The sequence below is a fragment of the Amblyomma maculatum genome, chromosome 8, assembly GCF_055883805.1.
Source record: "Amblyomma maculatum isolate TAMU_Amacu chromosome 8, ASM5588380v1, whole genome shotgun sequence".
NCBI lineage: Eukaryota > Metazoa > Arthropoda > Arachnida > Ixodida > Ixodidae > Amblyomma > Amblyomma maculatum.
In genome coordinates this window covers 90,137,079-90,159,071 of record NC_139351.1, presented here as the reverse complement: position 1 = coordinate 90,159,071, position 21,993 = coordinate 90,137,079, and the positions used below count along the sequence as shown (strand labels likewise).

Below are 21,993 nucleotides of genomic sequence, written 5' to 3'. Positions count from 1 at the left end.
CTTGCAAGGTTGATGTTAAATGGATGAAGCTCATTTTGTCATTATATTAGAATAATGCAGGTGCAGTTTTTTTCTTTCCACATAGAGACATAAAACCATTTAAAATACAAAACTCAAGTTCGCTGCTGGCCTTTGCTTTACAGCACCTACTTTTCAAAGGTAACAAATGAAAAAAAAAGAAAGAACGAAAAATGCCGTAAAAATCTCCTACTAAAGAAATTAACCGACTGCCCACAAGCCAAAAATATCCGTGCACCAGCAAAACAGCTGCAACACAATAAAAAGGTTGCACATATGTGTGCACGAACATCAGATAGTTAAATACAAATTGCAATGTATCACACATCACTGAAAAATAAATGCTCTCTATTTGAACACTGGAAATGAAAAATGCAAGCAATAAAAAGCGCGGAAGTGTTTGTAAAGCAACAAAAAAAAACTTGGCTATCATAAAGAAGTACACAAGGTGATAATGCCACTGGATGCACAAAAGGTAGAACGCAAGCCGACATAATTTCGCTTGAGCAAACGTAGTGTAAACAGATATAAAAGTCTCCCCTAACAAAGGTTATAACCCTTTACATGTACCAAGGCAAAGGCGTTGTGCAACGTTGGCAGTTGTACACACAACCAAACAAGACATCGACATGGCAAAATGGAAAGTTGGCAATGGAAGCACATCATGTTACACAAAAGTTAAAAAAAAAAAAAACAGACGGGAGAGGGGGGGGGGGGGGGGGGGGGGGGGGGCTCCTTGCAGTGGTATACTAGTACTATGCTTTACAGCAAAAGAACTGAAAAGGAGAAAGAAGTAAAAGCTACAAATATAAATCGAGCTTTACAATGATAACTGCGGTAATAAACCTTGTGCTGTTTAATTCCACTCCAAGCGAAGTTGTCGTGCAGGTTAAAGTGAATATATATAGTTATCACTCCAGACGTAAAATGCTTTCTACATAATATCTCGACAACTAGTGTAAAATAATAATAGTGAGGTTGCCATTCAAACAAATCAATCAGTTCAATCGAAAATTAAAGCTACATCTGAAAGCACAAAACTATCCCTATTTCCGCAAAGAAATTCAAATAAGCTCACTGATATTTTACATGCTGCTGCAATGAACTTAGCAAAAGACTACTAAAGAGCTGTGATGCAATTTATCAGTTGCATATTTCTCACAATACATAAAGCGATGACACAATACATATTCAAAAATAAATCTCTGGCTTATCCTACAGTCTGCTCATCTGTAACTTCCCACAATGTTTAGCATCAAACACAATGCCTGCTTCCCATCGCTTGTATGACAGACAGCGGAGTTTCCCGAATATTTTCACATACTTGTTTCCAGAGGTTCTCCATTATGCCTCTTCTCTGTTCCGAGTATTATACCTAGCTTAACTATCTCATATTTGCAACACTAATGAGCTCACAGATATGCAAAACCAGACAGAGTACACTGCAATTATGCAAGTACATAACTCTTCTGCAGTTTTCAAACCTGAGAGCTGAAAGGAGACATGCGAGAGTCAAATTGTGAGCAATTACCTTCCACTTCCTTTGCCGACTTCCCTGGTTACAACTGGTTATGGTTAAAGACACATTTACAACTCCATTTAAATTTTTGTTTTGAGTAAAAAAGCGAATCAATAAATCTTTCAGGCTGCTTTGATATTTGTATCATTGCAGAAGACACATTTACTGCCGAGAATATTTGACAAAAAAAAAAAGACCAAGAATGACGTCGTTATCTGCATAAAAAAAAACTATCTTGACATCACTGCAGTTCGTTTGCAGAAAAAAAAGACTGGTGGTGGCTCTTGATTTCGGAAAAGCTTTGGTTACAGTGAAAGTAGCCTCTTTGTCATTAAAGTGCGGTAATTTACAGATATGAGCAACTTCAATTTATCCTTGGTGACTCTTAAAATTTCAGCCGATTAATACTTGTGCAAATGCAGTATATTATACACCATGTTATACCATGGCTCAGGAACATAATTACTGTTTCGTGTTCCGCTTCAGTAAAGTGTGCCAACCAGAGTGCTCAAAGCTGAAGTCCAAACATATAAAAGCAAAATATTGGCGACCCTCTTGCTAAAGGAACCACTTTTGATTTAGTGACAGTAAATCACTGTGTTTATTCTTTCAAACATAAAAAATTTCAAGTTTAGTGACATGGCTTACTTATCTCTTTGGCTGCATGGTAGTAATATATCTTCAAATACCCATGCTTCCCATTTCCTTTCTACTAGTATACATATCTCAACAATGGGACAATTGCACAAACACATTCCTTTGGCAGACAGCAAGAGGAACCATCTAAGCTCATTTACATGAACCTTATAGGAGAAGTCACGTCACACATCAGGCCAAGCAAGGTCATTATGATTATACAAACGTTCATTGTCAAGAACGCAACATTTGTGAGTCAAGCCAGACTCGATAACAACAGCATGAGGTAAGATAGGACAAACTCCTCTTTTTACCTTGCACCTGTTCACCTCTTTCTCCAGTTTTTCTTATTTTTTTCAGTTTCTGATGAGATTCAGTTGGCCAAGGAAAGATGACAAGCCAATGCAAGCGAGTGTATCCAGTAAGTTGTTCGCACACCCTGAACTGCTAGAATTTACAAAAGCTCACCAAGTATTCAAAGCTTTCAAAGAAGCTTGATCTGACCATGCTGCGTCCTTGATAATGTGCTTCTGTCCATTCACACACACACAGACACATACAAATATCAGCAACTCTGTCCAAGACAGGGAACACTGCTAATACTGCCTCTTGAAACACACATAAAAAGCATGTGTGCGTTAGGATGCGAGCATAGAGAGACCATGGTGCCTGCTGAAAATGAAAATTATACAGTAAAAGCTCGTTATTTCGAATTTCGTGAGACCGGGAAAAAAGCTCCACTTATCGAAAAGCCCTGTGAAACCTGACAAGAGCCGCTTATATACTTGTTTTAAGACTGGGAAATGGTCGCCTACATTTTAGACGAGAACAGCGCGACAATTATTATTTTTTTGCATTTCCATCACTGATCTTGCACTGTCGGGGGCGTCTAAGCAGAACATGTCGAAAATGGTAAGGGTCCCCCCGCCCGGCACTTTCGTGATATAGCCTGCGTCGCGTGTGAGTAGGCTTCACCATACTTACCGGCACTTAATGAGCGCACATTTCTGAAGTGGTGGAGTAACGAACAGCCACACGAAAAATGTGCAGTGCCACCAATGAGCGTACGAAACGCTGTGTTCGATAAGCCGGTTGACGTGCAGCTGATAGCGTCGTCACCGCAGGCTGACGCAGAGCTCTTTGACGAGCACTTACCATGCTAATTGTTCCTGGATGCAACTACACAGGGTTCATCTGATGCCACAACCATCGCTGATACTGCACAGACAATGAGCCTTATCTGTATTTCGAAATTAGTAGGGGATGAATTCACGAGCTTTCCGCATTCTGCCCGGAACAAGAAGCATGAAGCCGCTTCCATAGCTGCCACACCCCTACCTTCCGGCACCTTCGTCCACCACGCTGATCGTGGCCCCGGTTTGGTTTTTGTTTATTCTTTCATTGCTATACCTGGTTTTATCTTCTTTCTTCGTTTTAGAGGTTACGCAGCCTCACAACTACGCTGCCCTATTTCGGGGTCATTTCTGCAGCGTTGTGACGGGCACTAGGTCACACCGGTGCGGCGGCACATATAGTTCAAATAATCTACGTCAGAGTCGACTCTTGTTCGAAATAACAGGCTTTATATATAAAATTCTAAGGATCTTGGCCGGAAAAAGTATGTTTGAATTATCACGAAATTTGAGTTATTGAGGTTCCTATTAATAAGCTCTCACTGTTATTCCTCTTGGTCTAAGCACATATTTCAAAATGAATTCCCGTGCTAGTTATGCTAGTTGCATAAATAACTGCCGTTCTGTGCCATTCAATCAAAAACTGCCAGAGCCTCAACTCTGAAAGTGACAATGTATGTATTTAATTATTAATTATCATATTTTTTGTGGCTTCCCTGGTCTGTACACATTTGCAGCCTGCAGCACACTGTGGTTACATCTGACATGGAACCTTGCACAATCAACTCTTGATAACTTGACCAAGAAATTGGACCTAAAATTAGTTCCAATTATGTGGAGCACCAACTGAGCAGAACCTTCCTAATACACTTGACATAGATAGTGTTGAGGAGTCAACTGGAATAAACTGACAGTTCAAACTGAATTTTATTTGAGAGCCTACGTCGCCCTTAGACTGTGCAAAACCTTGAGAACACACCAAAAGCCTCAATCCTTGATGGGGGAAATCACTACGTACAGACGAAAGACAGCTCAACTTGAAGGCCCAGGTGTGTTCTTTGGGTAGACCTCTAAACAGTATGACCTTCCATTCTGTCAATCATGCAGTGGCAAACACGAAGTGTTTACAGTTGGTCGTCTAACGCCACCTCGCTGCAACACACAGAAACTTAACATCATTACCTGTAGAGGTCGCTAAAGGACCTCCAACCTCAGGCCTGGATGACAGTGCCCTCTATATATATGTGATGTAGGTGATTGGCCTGACGTGATTATAAGGGGACTTGTTGTTTGTCACTCGTGTGAGTGAGTTGTCTCCCTGTCGTTCCTCATCGTCAACCCACTAGGCCTAACGGTGCTCCACATTACCCACAACAGCACTACTACCTGCAATTCTTCTGTGGCCAACAGCAGCATGTCAAGTTTCTATTTGGCCAGCTGCCAGTTCCGACTATACCTCTCCGATTACTTCTTAGGGCTACACTGCTGGAAACCACAACAAACAAGAATTGCAGAGTCCTGGTTAGAAGCTTGCTCCAGTAATTAGGTCACACCTGCAAAGCCGTTCCACCACTCGTTCCACACTCGGCGGAGCGTTCTCAATCACTACGCAAAACAAGCTATGCCTCCGAAGTCATTCGAAGTTGAAGCAGACTGTGAACAGGCAGCCCTGCAAATGAGGTGTGCCTACACCTCTTCATCCCTCTGCTTTCATCACTCCATCCATACCTCATCCCTCACAGCACATTTCACTTGTCCACCCCTGGTGAGAGTGAGAAATTCGTCTTTCCTCTTCTTTTTACATAAATCATGCACAAACAGCACAATCACATCTCTGTTGTTCAAGGTCACCTTAAGTTTTTAATTACATATGTGCAATAGACTATTGCACATACGTAATTGAACATATTGCACTATAGCACATATTTTCACTATTTGAAAATTCCAAAGCCAGTCTGCTCTGAACCAAGAACATAATGAAAAATGAATTGTGACAGCTGGTTATGTTAGTGGTGGAGGTTGTCGTGGTGGTGCGGTACGTCGAAGAAGTCACCATTTAAAAAAAACTGTGGTTCGAAAAGAGTGAGAAAAAAAAAAATAATAAAAGATGGGACAAAGAAAGAAAAGAAAGTAAGAATTACACCATTTGTCATGGGAAGCAAATGGCAGATGCAGAATCATCGTGGAATGCGGTCTCTGAGGAACTCGAGCAGAGCTGCGGTGCCTTTGGATAGAATAGCTGGCCTTGGATTGCGGAACAGGTTTCCCTCGAGCTGAAGGTTTCTGCACAATGTTGAAGAAAAAAAAAAAGACAAGCATATGATGATAGTGTCGATAAATGATGGCGCGGAACAGCATATGTTTCTGACTTGGACAAAGCCAAATCACTGCTACAGCTGCACGGGACTGCAGCTAGTAAAAGGCAACTTTGAAAGACTTCGGCTATTCTGAGCTTATGATCCCACTGCAGTCCTTGTGCCTTCCCTTACTATAGCTGCATTTTTATAGTGCAACAAGGTGCCGTTTTCTTGCCCTGACAGGAATAAAGCGTTCTGAATGTCACTACAACTAGAAAAGGGAAAACTCTTCATTAAGCACTGATAGGTATATCAGATAAGTCTTCACAAGTCATAACCAGTTACACAGCTGCTTGAACACCTGTCCCATTAAAATGTGGCACAAATTTACTTTGGCGCTCGAGTCAACCAACGGCCGGTCTCACCTGAGCTGCTGCATGTTGCCCAGCTCGGGGGGAACCTGCACGATGCTGTTGTTCCTGAGATCAAGCACGGCGATGCGCTTCAACTTCCGCAGCTCGGCCACGTCCAGCTGCTCAATCTTGTTGTCTGACGCAAACAAGATTTCCAGCGCTTCCCAGCTGGTCACGACTTCAGGAATGCGCGAGAACCTGCCCAAGAATTGCAGCAAGACCAATCAGTACTACACTCACAAGCCACAAAGTGGCTCACATCTAAATATCACCCCCCAAGATCTCTGTTGGTGTTAAACCAGTCCCATGTCGTTTTCAATGGCTCTTATCAGTTGCAACGCTCAACTTCCGAAGGACGAGTGACAAATGCTTACAAGAGGAGAAGCAATACAATGTTGCACTTCAGGATTTTATTGAATACGATAAGTTGGAGTAAAAGACAGCAGTGGCATGGTGCAGTGACAAGGGGTGTGGTGTCTAATATGGGCAGCATATCAGGAGGTGTTCAGGTGTTTGCCAAACAACTTTTTCGGTGCCAACTACCGCCTCTTACTGCCCTTTGTGGACATCGCTGGTTGGGATTCACAAAGTGACTGTTTTAGGACCCTTATTCCGACAAACGTTAAAATCACCAACACACAAGTTAGCAATATGTCAAATTAAAAAATAAAAAGAGAAAAGGACTTTAGCAGAAACCACTGATATCGCTTGTAGGGCCTGCCTAAACGCTTTAAAAATTATTCTAAAAATGTGTACAATTTTAGCAATTACCAGTACCATTGGAGCCCGGGACTCTACAGTTAAACCTCACTGTACCAGCAGCAGAATGGCCCATACTAAAAATGCAAACATAATGCCTTATGAAAATATTATTTTTCTACAAAATTTGAGCAAAAATGGTACATCTACCACCGTCTGTCGGCTGAACAAACATCTGCGTTGGACGAGAACTGCCCACTGCAAACTGGATACACAGTGCTAAAATGCACGATGAGCAAGACGTGTTGGGAGCCAGAAGTGACAAACGGCTCGTGACGACTGGGTCAAGTCCACTCGGGGGTTAAAGTCAACGCAGAAACTCGCAAATTTAAAGCCTAAATTAAATGATGGCAAACTTTTCGTCAAAATACTGTTCGCTTATTTAAGACTACATACGGCAGAACCTTGGTGATACGAACTCTGCTGATATGAACTGGAGGGTAATAATTTATGAAGCGTACAGAATTTCAGATTTTCTAACGCTCTCCCATGCCACTACGGGTGATATGAGTATGTCAGCTGCGACTGCAACCTCAAGCAGTTTGTGAAGCCCCGCAACCCATACATCAACAACATCACAGTCATCTCAGGATAAATAAACTAATATATTATTATTATTATTATTATTATTAGTTGCACTGTATCCACTGCAACTAGTGAGCTGCAGCCGCATGGCAATAAGTGGCCCTCAGTCATAAACAGACCTGCGTGAACGCATATGGACAGTCCATATAGACTGCATACAGACTTTGCTTGTTCTGAATAATACAAATCTTTTCCGAAATCCTGTGATTTGCACCACAGAGATTACACTGTATGTTAAGCAGCTGACTCGTGCAAGGTTTCCCATCGACAGACACACCACACAGTTTGGTACTCAATCAATGAGGTAGCCAAGGCCTTTCATGTCACTCAATGTTTAGCAAAGTGGCATTTTTCTGAGAAAAATTAAATTCTTAGATTTCTCTCTTTCTTTCCACAACAATTACAAGTGGGGGCAATAATTCTCCTCTCGCCACCGCAACAGCCCGTGCCACCCAGCCACCCAACATGATGATATCCTAGCTTTCGTTCAACCAAAACATGTGGACACACCAGTCAAAAACTGTAACTACTGTTTCCCTAGCAATGAATAGAAGAACTGTTCCATTATACCTGCAGATGAGAAATAGAATAAACAAACTATTTTTATTCTATTTTGTTTATTTTAATCCCTTTCCATTTTTTCATTTATTCCTTCGTTTATTCTTCACTATTTACTTATTTCGACTGAACACTCCTACAGCACGGCTCCACTTTTAATCCTTTCAGCAACAAACAGTGTGTGGCTGTCAGTACACTTCAACACTAAATCCCCAAGCAACACTGCTGCAATCGCTAGATATGTGCAATGCAACGTGGCTCACCTGTTGAATGACAGGTTGACTTCTCTGACACTGGACAGCGTTGACATTTCCATGGGTAGGTCACTCAGTAGGTTGTTCCTGAAAGCATTGTTGGGAAGTCCTTCAGCTAAGTAATACAGTAACACACACTTTTCAAAGTCCGTGTTACTTAGCTGAAGCTAAGGCAGTTAAGAATGTCCTATGGATGTCCCATGGATGTCCCATGGATGTCCTCAGTGCCACTTTAAGAGACACCGAGGACACCACTGTCACCACTATTTTTCGAGCCTCACACTCAACATATGAATAAAACTGGTTGTGGTAGCAACAACTTAGCGCAACTTGATGGCTCAAAAATCTAAAACAGCAAAATCAGAACACCGATTTTTATGCTTCAAGAGCGATCACTCAAGCAAAACACGAAATTTGCATGCTTGTGATGTTCTGACCTGAATGTATGGTTTGTTTGTTTGTTTTAGGCCACTCTACTCACCTCAAGTCCAGGAATGTAAGCCGTGTCGCAAGGCACAGAAAGCCGGGTAAAGAAGAAAGCTTGTTGAAGCCCAGGTTCAACTCTGTCATGACGGGGCAGGCAATTTCCAGTCTTGAAATATGGAGAATGATAAAATATATGAAATGATCAGCCACCCAAAAGATGAGACAGGAAGAAATGCACTGCAGTTTCAAAGCTTACTCCGGTCCATCAAAAAGCTTGGGTATAAGATCAATATTTCGGAGTCCAGATGACACAGTTAAGCTCACTAGCGAATATGAAGCACTAGCAAACAGTTAAATATTATGCCATGGCACTAAGACCGGGATGCTAGGGCAACAAGGAGCAGCTAATTAGAGTGAAACTCTACACTAAGTAAAATTTCGACCCATTTCAGTCTTCCCGAACCAATTATAAATATGAATTATTGTAACTATCCACTCCCATAACCTATTCATTATTTACTGCCCCCTAAAAGCAGGCTAAGAAGTTGTATGGGACACTGAATGGTACTATTAATAATGAAACAAATACGCAGAACTTAAGATTAAAAAAAAGCAAACAAAAATGAACAGAGCACTCATGTGGATAATGCCTTATCAATGTTCATAACTTCCTGAAGTGTAAAAGCAACTCTGCTCAAACCCACTCAGAAAATGAATTTCTGTGGATCGGCACGGGCACCACTACACGACTTTGAAGCAAACCTTTTGGTCTGCTTAATTTTAGAAGAAGCCATACTTCCTTCCGAAGTAGTACCGTGCCTAAGGAACAATACACAAAATCGTAGGAGCATGCGATAAAATAAACAATAAAAAAATGGCTAAACCAGATAACAACCTAGTTGAACATTCGGCATGAGCCAGAATGTGAGCGGCTGTGGTTTCCTGGTACTAATGCTTCCTATGCTCTCGCTTATGCACGGCCCTCCTTCCACAAGCTTCGTACACTCCAATAGTTGGTCCACCCTCTATGCATCATCACTGGTACTACTCTCGCTGCTGCGATGCCTTCAACACCCACTGTACCTCGGTCTTGCTGGACGACAAAAACTACTTGGCCTTGTCTGCTTCGAGCTGAACCTCATGAGTGCAACGAGCGTCCTGCGAATCACCCCTAGCAATGCAGCACAGCATCTATTGTGTCTCCCACGCGTTACCTCGCTTCCTCTCACTGAGCATTTTCGCTTCGAACCTGCATTCAATCGCGTTTGTGACAAAGAAATTAAGTGAGGCCAGAAGGCAATAAGCATATGCACACACTCCCATCAGAAGCAACAACCCTCGTGAACTCAACGCAGAATTGTTAGTGAAGAATGAAGGCAATAAAATGGAAGGCCATTGCATCTTTTTTTTCCTCTCTTCTATCTATCTGTCAAAGAAAGCGCCCTCCTTTTCTGCCTCAACTTATTCCTTTCTATTATTGCCCCCCATTGCTGTTCCGTAACCCTTCTTTCGCAGTAGCTGTGATCAGTGATCTTGGACGAACTTCAGCCACACGGACGGACTTCAGCCAAACAAAAACTGAAGCAGCCCATCAATCTATACAGTGACCGAGAAAAAGTTATAACACTTCAATGTGGAGTGGTTGACAATCAGATGTGGAAGTGATAGGAGAGCAATATGCTGTGATGAATTGCTTAGCATGAGCCGCATGAAATGCCAAAATGAAACTGAGACGAGAATGTTACGTACCCCTTTGGAACAGATTCTAGAGCATTCTTGCTGAGGTCAATTGTGCTGGCGTCGCACTCAGCCGCCATCCTGAAAACCTCCTCGGGGACATCGTGCAGAGATCGCTTGCTGTGAGAGGTAGCAGAGTAGTGATTACAACAATGCGTACACAGCAGCAGCAATGTGCTACCCGACATAAGGCAGCTAAGAAATGAAACAAGCACACTTTGCTCTGTGGAATGAAAAGTGCTACATGAAAATTATTTAACCCTGCACGCAATGTGGTCCCTTAGAGCTATCTCAAAAGCTGTTCTACCTGGGTCATATATGTATTCAAATAACTCTCAAGCTTTTTATGCTACGCATTTCAGTTTTCCGAGTACATTATGGTACTGAAGACAATCCGATCGGTGCATCTAAAAGACTCATTTGCATAAAAAATTACTTTTACCATCACATTAGCCCCTGACAATTGTACGACTTTAATTGCAGCTAACTCACATGCCCAATTCTTCCCAATTCAGATCTCTGAATATCTCTTGCAAACACACAGTGAATATCAGCGGAGAGATCGTGCCTCCCTGTCTCACTGTAATACTAGGATTCTATCACTTTTGCTATGAAGGAGTATGATGACTATAAGATAGAGATATTTTCCAGAACCTTTACATGTGCCTCTTCTACACCCTGGTTCCATAAAGCCTGCATGACTGCTGTGGTGTCACTTGAGGATGTCAGAAATTGTGCACCACCTGTATCAATTGCAAATGCATACACGAGGTATTGTATGTCAGTTCTATCATATGAACTGAGCTAGTATTTATTACTTTGCTGTTCACCGCCAGGCTGAAAATAATTAAAAGAAAATATGTGCTTGTGCATGTCAACAAGTGCACATAACCGCACTCTGCTGTGACACCAAAAGATTATAAGACGACCCGAGAACATTGCTTCACCTTAGTTCCAGTGCATGGGTTGTCTTGAGGGCAAACTTCTCGATGGACTCCGCCAGGTCAGAGCCATCGTTGAGGCCCGCCCCTCCAGACAGCCGCTTGTGAGCGGCACTCTCTGGTGACTCGCCCAGGCGGTCCTGCAGCCACTTCAGGAGATGCACCGTACCTCTCTAAGCGCAGGAGGAAGAAGAGGAAAAGGAGAAAATTGTCATCGTCTTCGCGAGGAACAACGGTGTTGCTTACAACCTGTTCCTTAACGTGGTGTGCAGCAAATGTGTGGCCACTGGCTCTGCATTTAGATTAGAGCAGGGGTTCCCAAATGAGGTTCCATGGAACATTTCAGTCCCTAGAAGTGCTTCTGAGGCCCTTTAACACCTGCCATCTCAAATGTAACCCTAACCTGTAACCCTTGCCTTCCCTTTAGCAACTTTACTTTAGAACTAATAGTGCTTTAATTGCTGGCAGCTAGGAGTTCCTCTGTTAGAAGTGCTTCTGAGTCCCTTGAAAACCTGTACCCCAACTTGAAACCTCAAACGCAACCCTAACCTGCAACCCTTACCTTCCCTTTAGCGACTTTACTTTAGGACTAACCGTGCTTTAATTGCTGACAGCAAGGAGTTCCTCTGTTAGAAGTGCTTTTGAGTCCCTTGAAAACCTGAACCCCCAACTTGAAACCTCAAACGTAACCCCAACCTGCAACCCTTACCTTCCCTTTAGCAACTTTAGGTCTAACCATGACTTAACTGCTGGCAGCAGTGTGTTCCTCTTTACGTTCAGTAATTACTGGTTGAATCTGGGCACGTTCAGAAGAGCTATGCATCTGCATGGCCTCTTTTGCAAATTTGCTGGGCAGGAAGATATGAAGCCGAGCAGCATGGGGCTCCTAAAGATATTTTGAAAACTGTTGGAGTTACCAAGGCTTCGAGAGATAATGAAAACAATTACAAGTTCCAGTAAAACCACGACAGCCAACATGAAGAGCAGGTGAAAGTGCAGCATTTGAGGAACAGAACAGAAAGATCTGAGCACTGCTTTAAGGGTTACATTCTCAATGGCGACCTGGAGGTTCAAGTGTCTACCTTGTACACAAGAGGTGGAGGGTTTGAACCCCACTGCTACTGCGTACTCTTCAATTTTCCAATGGGCAGCAGTGTTCTCCTTGCCTGCGGTTCAGCATCTCTAGGATGAAGCACTTGTCAATCATGAGCCTTCAAACTCTCCTTACGCAAACAAACATGCTCGTGGTGGCATTAACTTGTCCAAGATAATTTAGAGATTAAAATCTCAAAAAACAATCATACCTGCTCTTCTCCTTCATATCAAACCTTGCCCTTTTACAAATACATCCAACATTGTGATGCCTGCACCATGAAAAGCAATCCGGTGCTCTCTGATCATAACACTTGCCAAACTCCAGTTTGAAGCCCCGCCATCTCTTGTAGCCACAAAGCAGAGGCCAACAGAGAGAAGCGTCAATCAGGAGAGGAAAACAAAACCTGCCATCATTCACCTTCAGAAGCACTGGAATATATTGCATGCTTAGTTTTAAGAGCATACTACAGACTGTTATATTATCCATTTTGGTTGCTGCATTAGTGTCTCTGATTTTGTTGCTAGGCACTGGCATAGTAATTGTTCATCTAAACAAAGTTTTGTAGCTTATGTGCAGTTTTTATTACTGCCCGCAGGTATTTAATGAATCCACTAAATCTCAGAGCCTAATGGGAATGGAAACATGGGCCTAATGGAGAATTTCACAACTGGTATGACGATCGTGTGGGCTCTGATGATAAAGGCGGCCACCTCATTGGAAACAAAGTTTCTTCTCTTTTACACACATGGTTGCGTGAGTGAGGCCCACCTTGACGATATCCCTGCGTATGGCCCTGAGGGGATTCCCCTCCACACCTAGCCCCTTGAGGTGGACGAGGGTGCCCAGCTCATAGGGTAGCGATGCCAGGTTGTTATTAGACAGGTCAAGGCGTTCCAGCCCTTGGATCATGATGATGTCTGGCGACAGGGAAGAAAGCTTGTTGCATTTCAGGTCCAGCGTCCTCAAACTGAGCAGGGTCTCGATCACTTCAATGGGGAACGCCTCAATGGCATTGTTGCCGACATGCAGTTCCTGCGATGACAAGGTGACACTCGTTGCAAAAAGTTGATGAAAATGGAAAAAGGTCTGAAACAGGTGCTTTCCTGTTTGTACCCTTGGATTGGTTGGAGTATGTTTCAGGCCCCCGAAGCACCTAAATCCAGGCATGCTTGTCCCCAACCTCTTCTATTTTGGAAATAATCATAGTTTAATTGCTCAAAGCTGACTATTTCCCTGTACGACTCATTATCGATTGAACTTGAGCATTATCTGCACAGCCACGTGTCTCTACTGTCATTTCTGCATGTGAGGCAGGAAGGTACGGAGGAAAAGACACAAGGTTCCTCAGCCCCTTCCGAAAGCTGCTTGAGTTGTAACATGTAACAAGTGACAGACAGATTCTGCGGCTATGCTTGTCTTCACTAGAATTTTGTAAATGGGCAAGATTGGCAAGTGCACATCAGTTCAATTGATGTTGGTGCAGGTCTTGCAAACTCCACAGAAAATTCTTCTGCGCAGCCTTGTATGAATGGTACCACTCGCATCCTAACTGCTGGCCATTCCCTTTTTGTCAGTATGGTACCTGATGTTTGATATCTCAATTTTGAAATACCAAGGTCCTTAAAAGCATGGTAGCTGTCAGAATTCCTTAATATGGTTAATGTGACTAATAAGATTCAGACTGATCTTGAAAAAAGACAGATTAAATAACTTAAAATTACTGTAAGCTGACTGTAGTTGGGAAAAAAGGCCTTCCTAACCATTGTAACTTGGCCAATTTTTACTCAATTACTTTCTACGCTGCAACACTTGTTCACTTTTGACAATTATCCAGATACCCAGAAATGTGGCGCAACAAACACAAACACAAGCGAAGAGACACAACACACGCGCACACTACCAACTGTAATACGGATCTGAAAACACTTCCTCTTCACCACTAGTCTTTTTATGCAGCACCAACTAACCCCTCAAGCCGTTATTTTGAGAATTATCTAGATGCTGAAAATTGCTGTATGTGGTAGCGAACGAAATTAAAGAATAACTGTAGGGCTTTTCCTACCTAGGTCAACTGATGCAATACCTTTGTCACATGGTGTTCACAAATATACACTCCTCAACAGGGGCGGCACTGGGGAACTGAGCAACTTAGTAATATAGAGGAATTTGATACATGAGGGATCACTCTAACAAGATTTACCTGTACAGCCTTTGCCAAAAATACACAGCTCACCAGGTTTGCTTCAGAGTCATGCAATGCAGTGTGGCAAATTCCGTACTGTGAAATTTCTCTTTAAGATGGCAGGAGCTCCCTCTTTCCACACATTTGAATCTCAGTACCTGAGCAGGTGTTTAATATAGTTTGGTTTAAGGAATTTAACGTCCCAAAACCTACTCAAGCTATGAGACCTGCCGTAGTGGAGGGCTCCAGAAATTTCTACCACCTCGGGAGAAACAAACAAACAAACAAACAAAAAAAGCCATAGATGATAGCTGTACATTTTTGGGATAATCACTGTAGACAGAAAAAGTAAACTGACTGTAAGAGTGGATTCAATGTTTTATCTCTTCAATCATGGAGTCACAACAAAAGCTCATTTTGCCGGTAAACGTTTAACAGGTTAAACTGCATTAACCCCGCTAAAGCATTTCCGAACTGTCCTGCAATAAAACCCTCAGGTAAAATGTGAGGCCTATTCACTTTTTCCTTTAATCATACTCAGGTCCCTCATGGCTCTATGCTTTATCTAGATCCCATTCCCACAATCCACCAGGCATGACAAAAATTTTCAGTTTAGATATAATAGTAATGCTGATATCACAGTATGTTGCCTTTAACATTGCAGAAAGCCTCTTACAGAGCCGTCAGTGTCAAAAGAAATTGTTCAGCTCACCTTGAGGCGTGCACAACCTGTGAATGGTGGCAGTGCGGTAATATCATTTTGCTGCGCAAACAGCTGCTCCAGGTGGCAAAGTGAACCGATCGCTTCTGGCAAACTTTGCATGTGGTTGGATGAAACATCCAAGATCTGCAATGCTTCACAAGTAAGAAGAAATGCAATCAATACCGTCACAGCTGGCAAATTAATTTGCAATGGAAAGCTAACAAGGTACATTGTGACACATAGCTGGGCCAGTTAGGAAAAAGAATTATTTATAATGATCAGAAAAAAATTACCACCAGCCAAAGAGGGCACAGATTGGCTGGTTTATGGGGTTTAACGTTCCAAAGTGACTCTGGCTATGAGAGATGCCGCAGTGGAGGTCTCCGAAACTTTCGACCACCTGGGGTTCTTTAATGTGCACTGACATCGCACAGCACACAAATAACTTGCTTTTCGCCTTCATCGAAAAGTGGCCGCCATGGCCGGGATTCGATCCCACATACTTGGGCACGGTAGTCGAACGCCTTAACCACTGTACCACCAAGGCAGGGCAAATAGGACACAGATTTCCAAATAAACAATGCAAGGCAGATAGCTGGATTATGATTCAGTGCTGCGCCATAATACGTAATCAGACAACCTCAATTATCATAAATTAAGGGTGAAATATCATGTCGAAGAGTGAAGCCAAGAGCGCTTGTCTCAAAATGAGAGTCTTACCATTCATGCTGCCTATTTCGGGAGGAAGCTCTGAGAGATTGTTGTACGACAGGTTCAAGTTGGTTACTCGGGAAAGGAATCCTATCATGGGTGGCAGCGAGGTCAGTTTGTTATGGCTCAGGTCCTGCAGTAAATTAGAAGCAGAGAGCAAGAAGACTTGAAACAAGCAAAGCTACGGCATGTATGAGCATTTTTTTACTTAAATACTGAAGCAGCACAAAGACATTCGTAGCGAAATGGCGAGGGGGTGAATAAAGCCTTTGGCATTGTGGTACTTCATAAGCATTGCTCACCACGAAGATTGACGGGCGTTTCGCACATTCCCTTATAAGTTATAATAGAGCATAAGAATTATGACGTTTAATGCAATTGTTGATGGATAAAATCTCATATTCAATGATTGGCAAAAGTGCCCAAAGGATTTTGAGGCAATGCCCACCATCCATTGCCTCCCCTAGGCTTGAATGGCAAGAAAGATGAAAATTAAAATGCTCAAAAAAGCAAAGGCAAATGAGACCAATCAAAGAACGTTTAAAACTTGCTAATACATTAAGTGATGAAGGCAGAAAATGATTTCTCAGGCTAACAACGGAGTAAGAATTTGTGCTACAACCACTGACCTCGTCTGATAAACCTGGCGATCTCAAACACTATTTTAATACTCAGCCATCCCGTCACACAAAGATTGCTGATTAATGAATTAAAGCTGGCTTAATAGTCATAATTGCAATATAATCTCTAAGAAAAGATCACAGTTGATGCAAATTTCGAATGATACGAATTTGTGGAATTCCATAGCCAGAGTGCATTGAGCACATTGGGTAGAGTTTCGGGGTGTTCTGAACCCTCTCCCGCACTTCTGCGGATGACACTGATGGAACTACAAGCACTAAGCATCACCTTGCTTATTACCTTGACATGATCACCAGTCATGCGGCACACAGTGCGAGCAGTAAGTGGCAGCACGTGTAGAAATATGCCAGCAGTCACAAACAGATCTGCGCGAATGCATTCCCTGCGCTTTGGCATTCGAATGTAGTTCTGGATATTTTTCGTGAGCCTTAAGAAATCTGTACAATCAAGACCTTCTTTACATAACTCAAGTGTCTTGGAGTAACACTTCAAAAGTTAAACCGTTATGTTAGAGCTCCCTTGGAAAACTAATTGGTTAACAGCGAAACAAAAAAGGAAAAAATCTGCATTAGAAATTCATTAGGCATGCTACAACTATACATACCATGCTAGTTTAGGAGTTAATTGTAAACTGTGGTACTTAACACCCTGAACCGACGCACGGGTTATCAGAGATATTATAGTAGTGAAGTGTTCTGGATTAACTTTCCGATTACCTAGGGCTCTCTTAAATGTCCGCTGAAATTACATAGTGACAAAGGTTTTTTAGTATTTCACCTTCATCAAAATATGACTGCTGTGGCTAGGATACCAGCCACCTTCATAATTTAATCAGAACCCTTTGGGGAAGAAATGTTCACAACCAAAAAAGGAAGTCTAAATAGGCATATCGATTATTAAGCCTACTTTTTCAGGACAGGATACAACAGATAAGGCATCTGCACGATTCATATGTAGGATATGTGCAAAAATGAACAGTATGTCAGTAGCTCATATTAAAGATAAACACCTAACAATAGTGAAGATATCAAACTGAGTTCAAATATACAGAGGTGTATAAATAAAATAAATCTCCAGAACACAACATTAAAACAAGAAAACTAGTATGTATGGCTCTAGGATGTCAACCAATTTTTTAAATGCTATATTTAAGTCTTGGAGAGGTACATTAGTGCACACATGAATGATAAAACAAAAGTTTACCATCATCTCCAAAAAAGAGAGGTTACCAATGTCGTCACTCAGTTCCGAGATAGCGTTATGATGAGCGATCAGTTGTCGCAATTCTTTCAACTGAAAGAATGAATTAGGCAGCTTCTCAATCTTGTTGCGACTGCAAGAAACCCGGAAAGAAAGATATTTTTCTCATAAAATTGAAAACTTTTATTTCAACAATGTGAACACCAGAACATCAAAAGCAATAAACTTGCAAAAAAAGAAATGAAACCACCTAACACCATCTTTATGCATAAAAACAGAAATCCACGAAATATGGGCCAACAAAATATAGTAAGCTACAACTGTAAAAAAAGTACAGCAGCTCACAACGACAGGCGACGGATTGAAGGGTGTTGTATTGCCTACTAACTAGACACAGCAGTAAATTAAATAAACAATTTATAATGTTTTACCCAGCTCAGCAAGACAAAAAGATCAACTTATAATGTGATGCTTTTAATAGCCTTTTGCTTGGGTAAAAAGAAAAGAGCTTGAACTACAGACTAACTCTCTGTCACAATGTACTAATAGTGTATGGTGATCATATATGAGTGGGGCTTCACTGTAGATTAATGTGGTTGTACCTGATTGTAGACATAGAGACCAAGACAATGGGTGCACACAGTGACATCTACAAACATCATAAGCATCTAACGCCACTTGAAAATGTAACTGTAAGGTGCTTGCCTAATATTCAGTTTCGAGAGCTGCCGGAGGTTCCCAATGGTGTCTGGCAGTGAGGCAAGATCATTGTCATTCAGCTGAGGCGAGGAGCCAAAAGAGAAGCGGGAAGAAACAAAGAACAGGACGATGCAGGTTAGTGAAATTGTAGTAGCGGCGAAACAGTTGGGACTCGGTGGCGGCTAAGCTCCATATCAAAATGCAGGCACCGTGCCAAAAGCCGGCATTCATCGCGGGCACAGGTCTGGCGGGGTCAGCCATGCGGAACAAAAATAAAAACCTCAGCGAGACGTAGCGGAGATAATGCGGCGCCTCACTTCCTCCATGTACCCAATGAGAATTATTGCCGTGACGGAAGCAGTTTGAGAAGTGGGGAAGGAAATATGGGTGCAAAGCTTGTTTCGCAGAGGATCCCTTTGTGGCATAAAGACAATGAGGAGCTCTGAGCCAAGAAAGCAAGAGAACACAGAATCCTTGATCATGGCTCTCTTCATTGCCTTCTAAAGATAAACGAATTTGCGCAAGAAATTTTAGAAAGAAGTATCGTGAGTACTTCTCTATTCGAGATGAAACATGCACACCTCAGGCAAAACTGCCGATGACAAAAAAAAAAAAATCAGCAGAAGCTATAATTAAATTATGTACAAAACTGAAAATGCTACTGCTGAAAAACCTTAGCTTTGATTTATTTAAAACCCAGGATACCCAGCCATATATACTGCAAGTGACCGCTCAAACTGAGAAAGCTACAAGCACAACGTCTTATGTGACTTAACGGTTGAAATTATGAAAATTAAGACCTCAAACAAGCCGTGCAAATAAGAAAAAAATAATTTTTCACATATTTACTCTTGCAGCCATGTTTAGACTTTTCTGCCTTAAAATCCAATAAACACCGTATAGTTTTTCATTCAATTTCCAATGCAAGACAACAAAGCATCCAAGCTTCAAGCAAAATTAGTGTAAAAAGAATAACAACCCATTTTCTTAGCAGCAGCAGCATCTGCAAGCAGTTCTTTACCTCAAGAATGGCAAGTGCCTGAAGCTTTTCAATGTCAGGTGACAGGTAAGACAACTTATTGGAGGACAGGTACAGCTTTGTCAGATCTGCTTGGTCCCACCACCGCTCTCCGTCACATTGGTCGAGGGAGAGCGAAAGACCTCGCCTCTCGTCCTCTGTCAAGATGTTTATATTCCAAACCTGGTCCGGAACTGCGAGACAAAGTGTTGGGAACTTTGAAGTGACTATCTAGGTTATTCCGCAGGGCAGGTAACCTTTCGAAAAGCAGGTGCCTCTACACTTTCTTATGCATGAACCTGCTTAGACGATCACAAAAAGACAGTGAGGACAATTCCAGTTAGCTTTTATTTTTGGTAAAATATAATTTTTGCTTTTCAGAAACTTTTGCTGACATTGTTTTGTCAGCAAAAGATGTTTTCATTGAGGGTGAATTTCGAGCTCGAAATTGAATTCTTTCCTCTGCCACCCAGTCCGAACTCGTGATGACAGCATTAGGAAAATATTTTGGACTAAATTTATGACTGCTGGTAGAAGTGGATCGAAGCATAGTCTAGCTGCAGATGTCAGCCAAGAAATTGAAATACTTGACGTCATCAGAGTTTGCTTGTGAAGATGGTCAGAAGGAGCAATTCGTACATTTCATATTTTGGCCTTTTTTAACTCACAAAATTTTCCTATTCACTGAAAGTAGTCTCTGTTACTAAATTACAGGAACAAATCAGTGAAGGCTAAGCTATTGAAGGCTAAGTTAAGACTATGCAAAGTTATTGATCGCAAAGTAATAAAATGCTAATGAGCATGCAAAATAATTAGACCATATTTAGTTGGGCTAATTTGTTCAAATTTAAGAACATGATAAAAATGCACAGTAGCATACATTTTCTTGGGTCATGTCAATGCACTGTCTTCTCACTGTTTCACTAAATCAATCACTTTGTATTACAAAAGTGTGTAAGTGGTATTTTTTTTTTTTTTCAAAGCTGTACTTGGGTAGCAACAGCACTTGCGGTTCTTTCCTGCATGTATGAAAGAAACAGATTTAGCTCGATAAACTTTAGAGACCTCATGCTCGCCTTATTCCCCCAATCACTAGTTGCAATTTGCGGCAAGCCTCCCAAAAAATAAAAATGATCTCTACTTCAGACTATATAGCAGGAAAATGGCAGGCATTATTGGCAGCCTACAGAAGTTGCTTAACAGCATGCTGTTGCCTTGTGCTGGCACACACCTGCACGAAACCTGCAAGTTTTCAATTAAACTGGACTAAGTACCAGAGCGAGCCAATGCACGTGTGGCTTTTCTGTCCATGATTGTTCTACCGCAATATGAAGCAACGTCAAAAGAGAAAGGCATGTCACTTGACGTATTAAGCAGGCCGTGACAGCTGCCAACTCACTGCCATCAGCATTCCTTTCACTGCCCCTCTCTGTTCTAAATGACATAACTACGTAGCGCTTCCGTGACAAGGACGACGTCTCGCCAGAAGCACCCGATCACAAAGAGTACGAGACAGCAAGGAAATTGAGTCATGTAAAACTTTACTCTTTTTTTTTTTTTTTTTTTTCAATCTACTATCAGCGCATGACGAACAGCGTGGTGATGGCGCGCTATGACTCCGTTTCGGCGACGCGGAGGCGGATTCTCAGCATCCTGCGGCTCACGCATTGCGCCCTCGAAACTCCTGAGCAGCCAAGAGAAAAATGAAAGCGCACAGCTAAATGACATGCACCCGATTGAGCTGCTAGCCGGCCAAAGCCCCGAACACACAAAGCATCGTTTGTCATTACGCTTGTCAGATTGCTCCACACGTCCAACCGTTACGATGCCATATCGATTACTGTAGCATGACAATCGTGCTGACATTCACCAAGGACAAAAAAAGAACACAGACTCGAAGACTGGGATATCCTTGGCAAGGGCTTTAAATGTAAGGACAGTATACCCGGCTGTAGGTGCCTCCGAAGGACGCAGAAGAAACGAGGTTTTGAGGAAGCAGTCGGAAGGACCCGAAACCAGTTCTACGTGCCAACAACAAATGGAGCAAGAATATTCTAAAAAAAAGAAAGAAACTCTTTTTTCCCAAAATGAACTTACCGTCAATCATGCCTCTTCCCGTCAAGTTGAGCTGACCGCTCTTGCGGGCAAGCTTAATCATTTCCATGCTGATCGCGGGCTCCTTCTTTTGGAGATCGAAGCATGCTTGCGGGTTGGGCCTGCAGCGCTGCTGCTGAACTCTCAGCTGCTGCGGCTTCGGGATGCGGGACATGACGCTTCGGCGAAGCGGTTCAGAATGAAAGAGGAGGCTCGAATCGAGATCCCTTCGCTTACTAAGCCATTAGTGTTTGTTACACAGAGCACGCACAGCCCGAACTCGACAGGCTACGTCTCGCATGCGAAATCAAAACGCAACCACGCAAAGGCGCCGCGAAAATTGAAATAAAACCTATCAAGCAGCCCGACGGG

General features: G+C 42.3%; 1 protein-coding gene across 1 annotated transcript; it reads right to left on the bottom strand.

The window, feature by feature from the left end:
• Positions 1 to 737: 737 nt before the first annotated feature.
• Positions 738 to 21,986, bottom strand: LOC146181773 (leucine-rich repeat-containing protein 40-like). Its single transcript, XM_084576780.1, has 13 exons — positions 21,625 to 21,986; positions 19,531 to 19,721; positions 18,516 to 18,589; positions 17,814 to 17,943; positions 15,978 to 16,101; positions 15,267 to 15,409; positions 13,141 to 13,404; positions 11,283 to 11,449; positions 10,348 to 10,455; positions 8,654 to 8,764; positions 8,182 to 8,259; positions 6,029 to 6,214; positions 738 to 5,589 (listed from the first exon to the last, which is right to left on the bottom strand). Exons 1-13 carry the CDS (start codon positions 21,794 to 21,796, stop codon positions 5,484 to 5,486), a joined length of 1,854 nt encoding a protein of 617 aa, XP_084432906.1. The 5' UTR covers positions 21,797 to 21,986; the 3' UTR covers positions 738 to 5,483.
• Between the last annotated feature and the right edge of the window lie 7 nt (positions 21,987 to 21,993).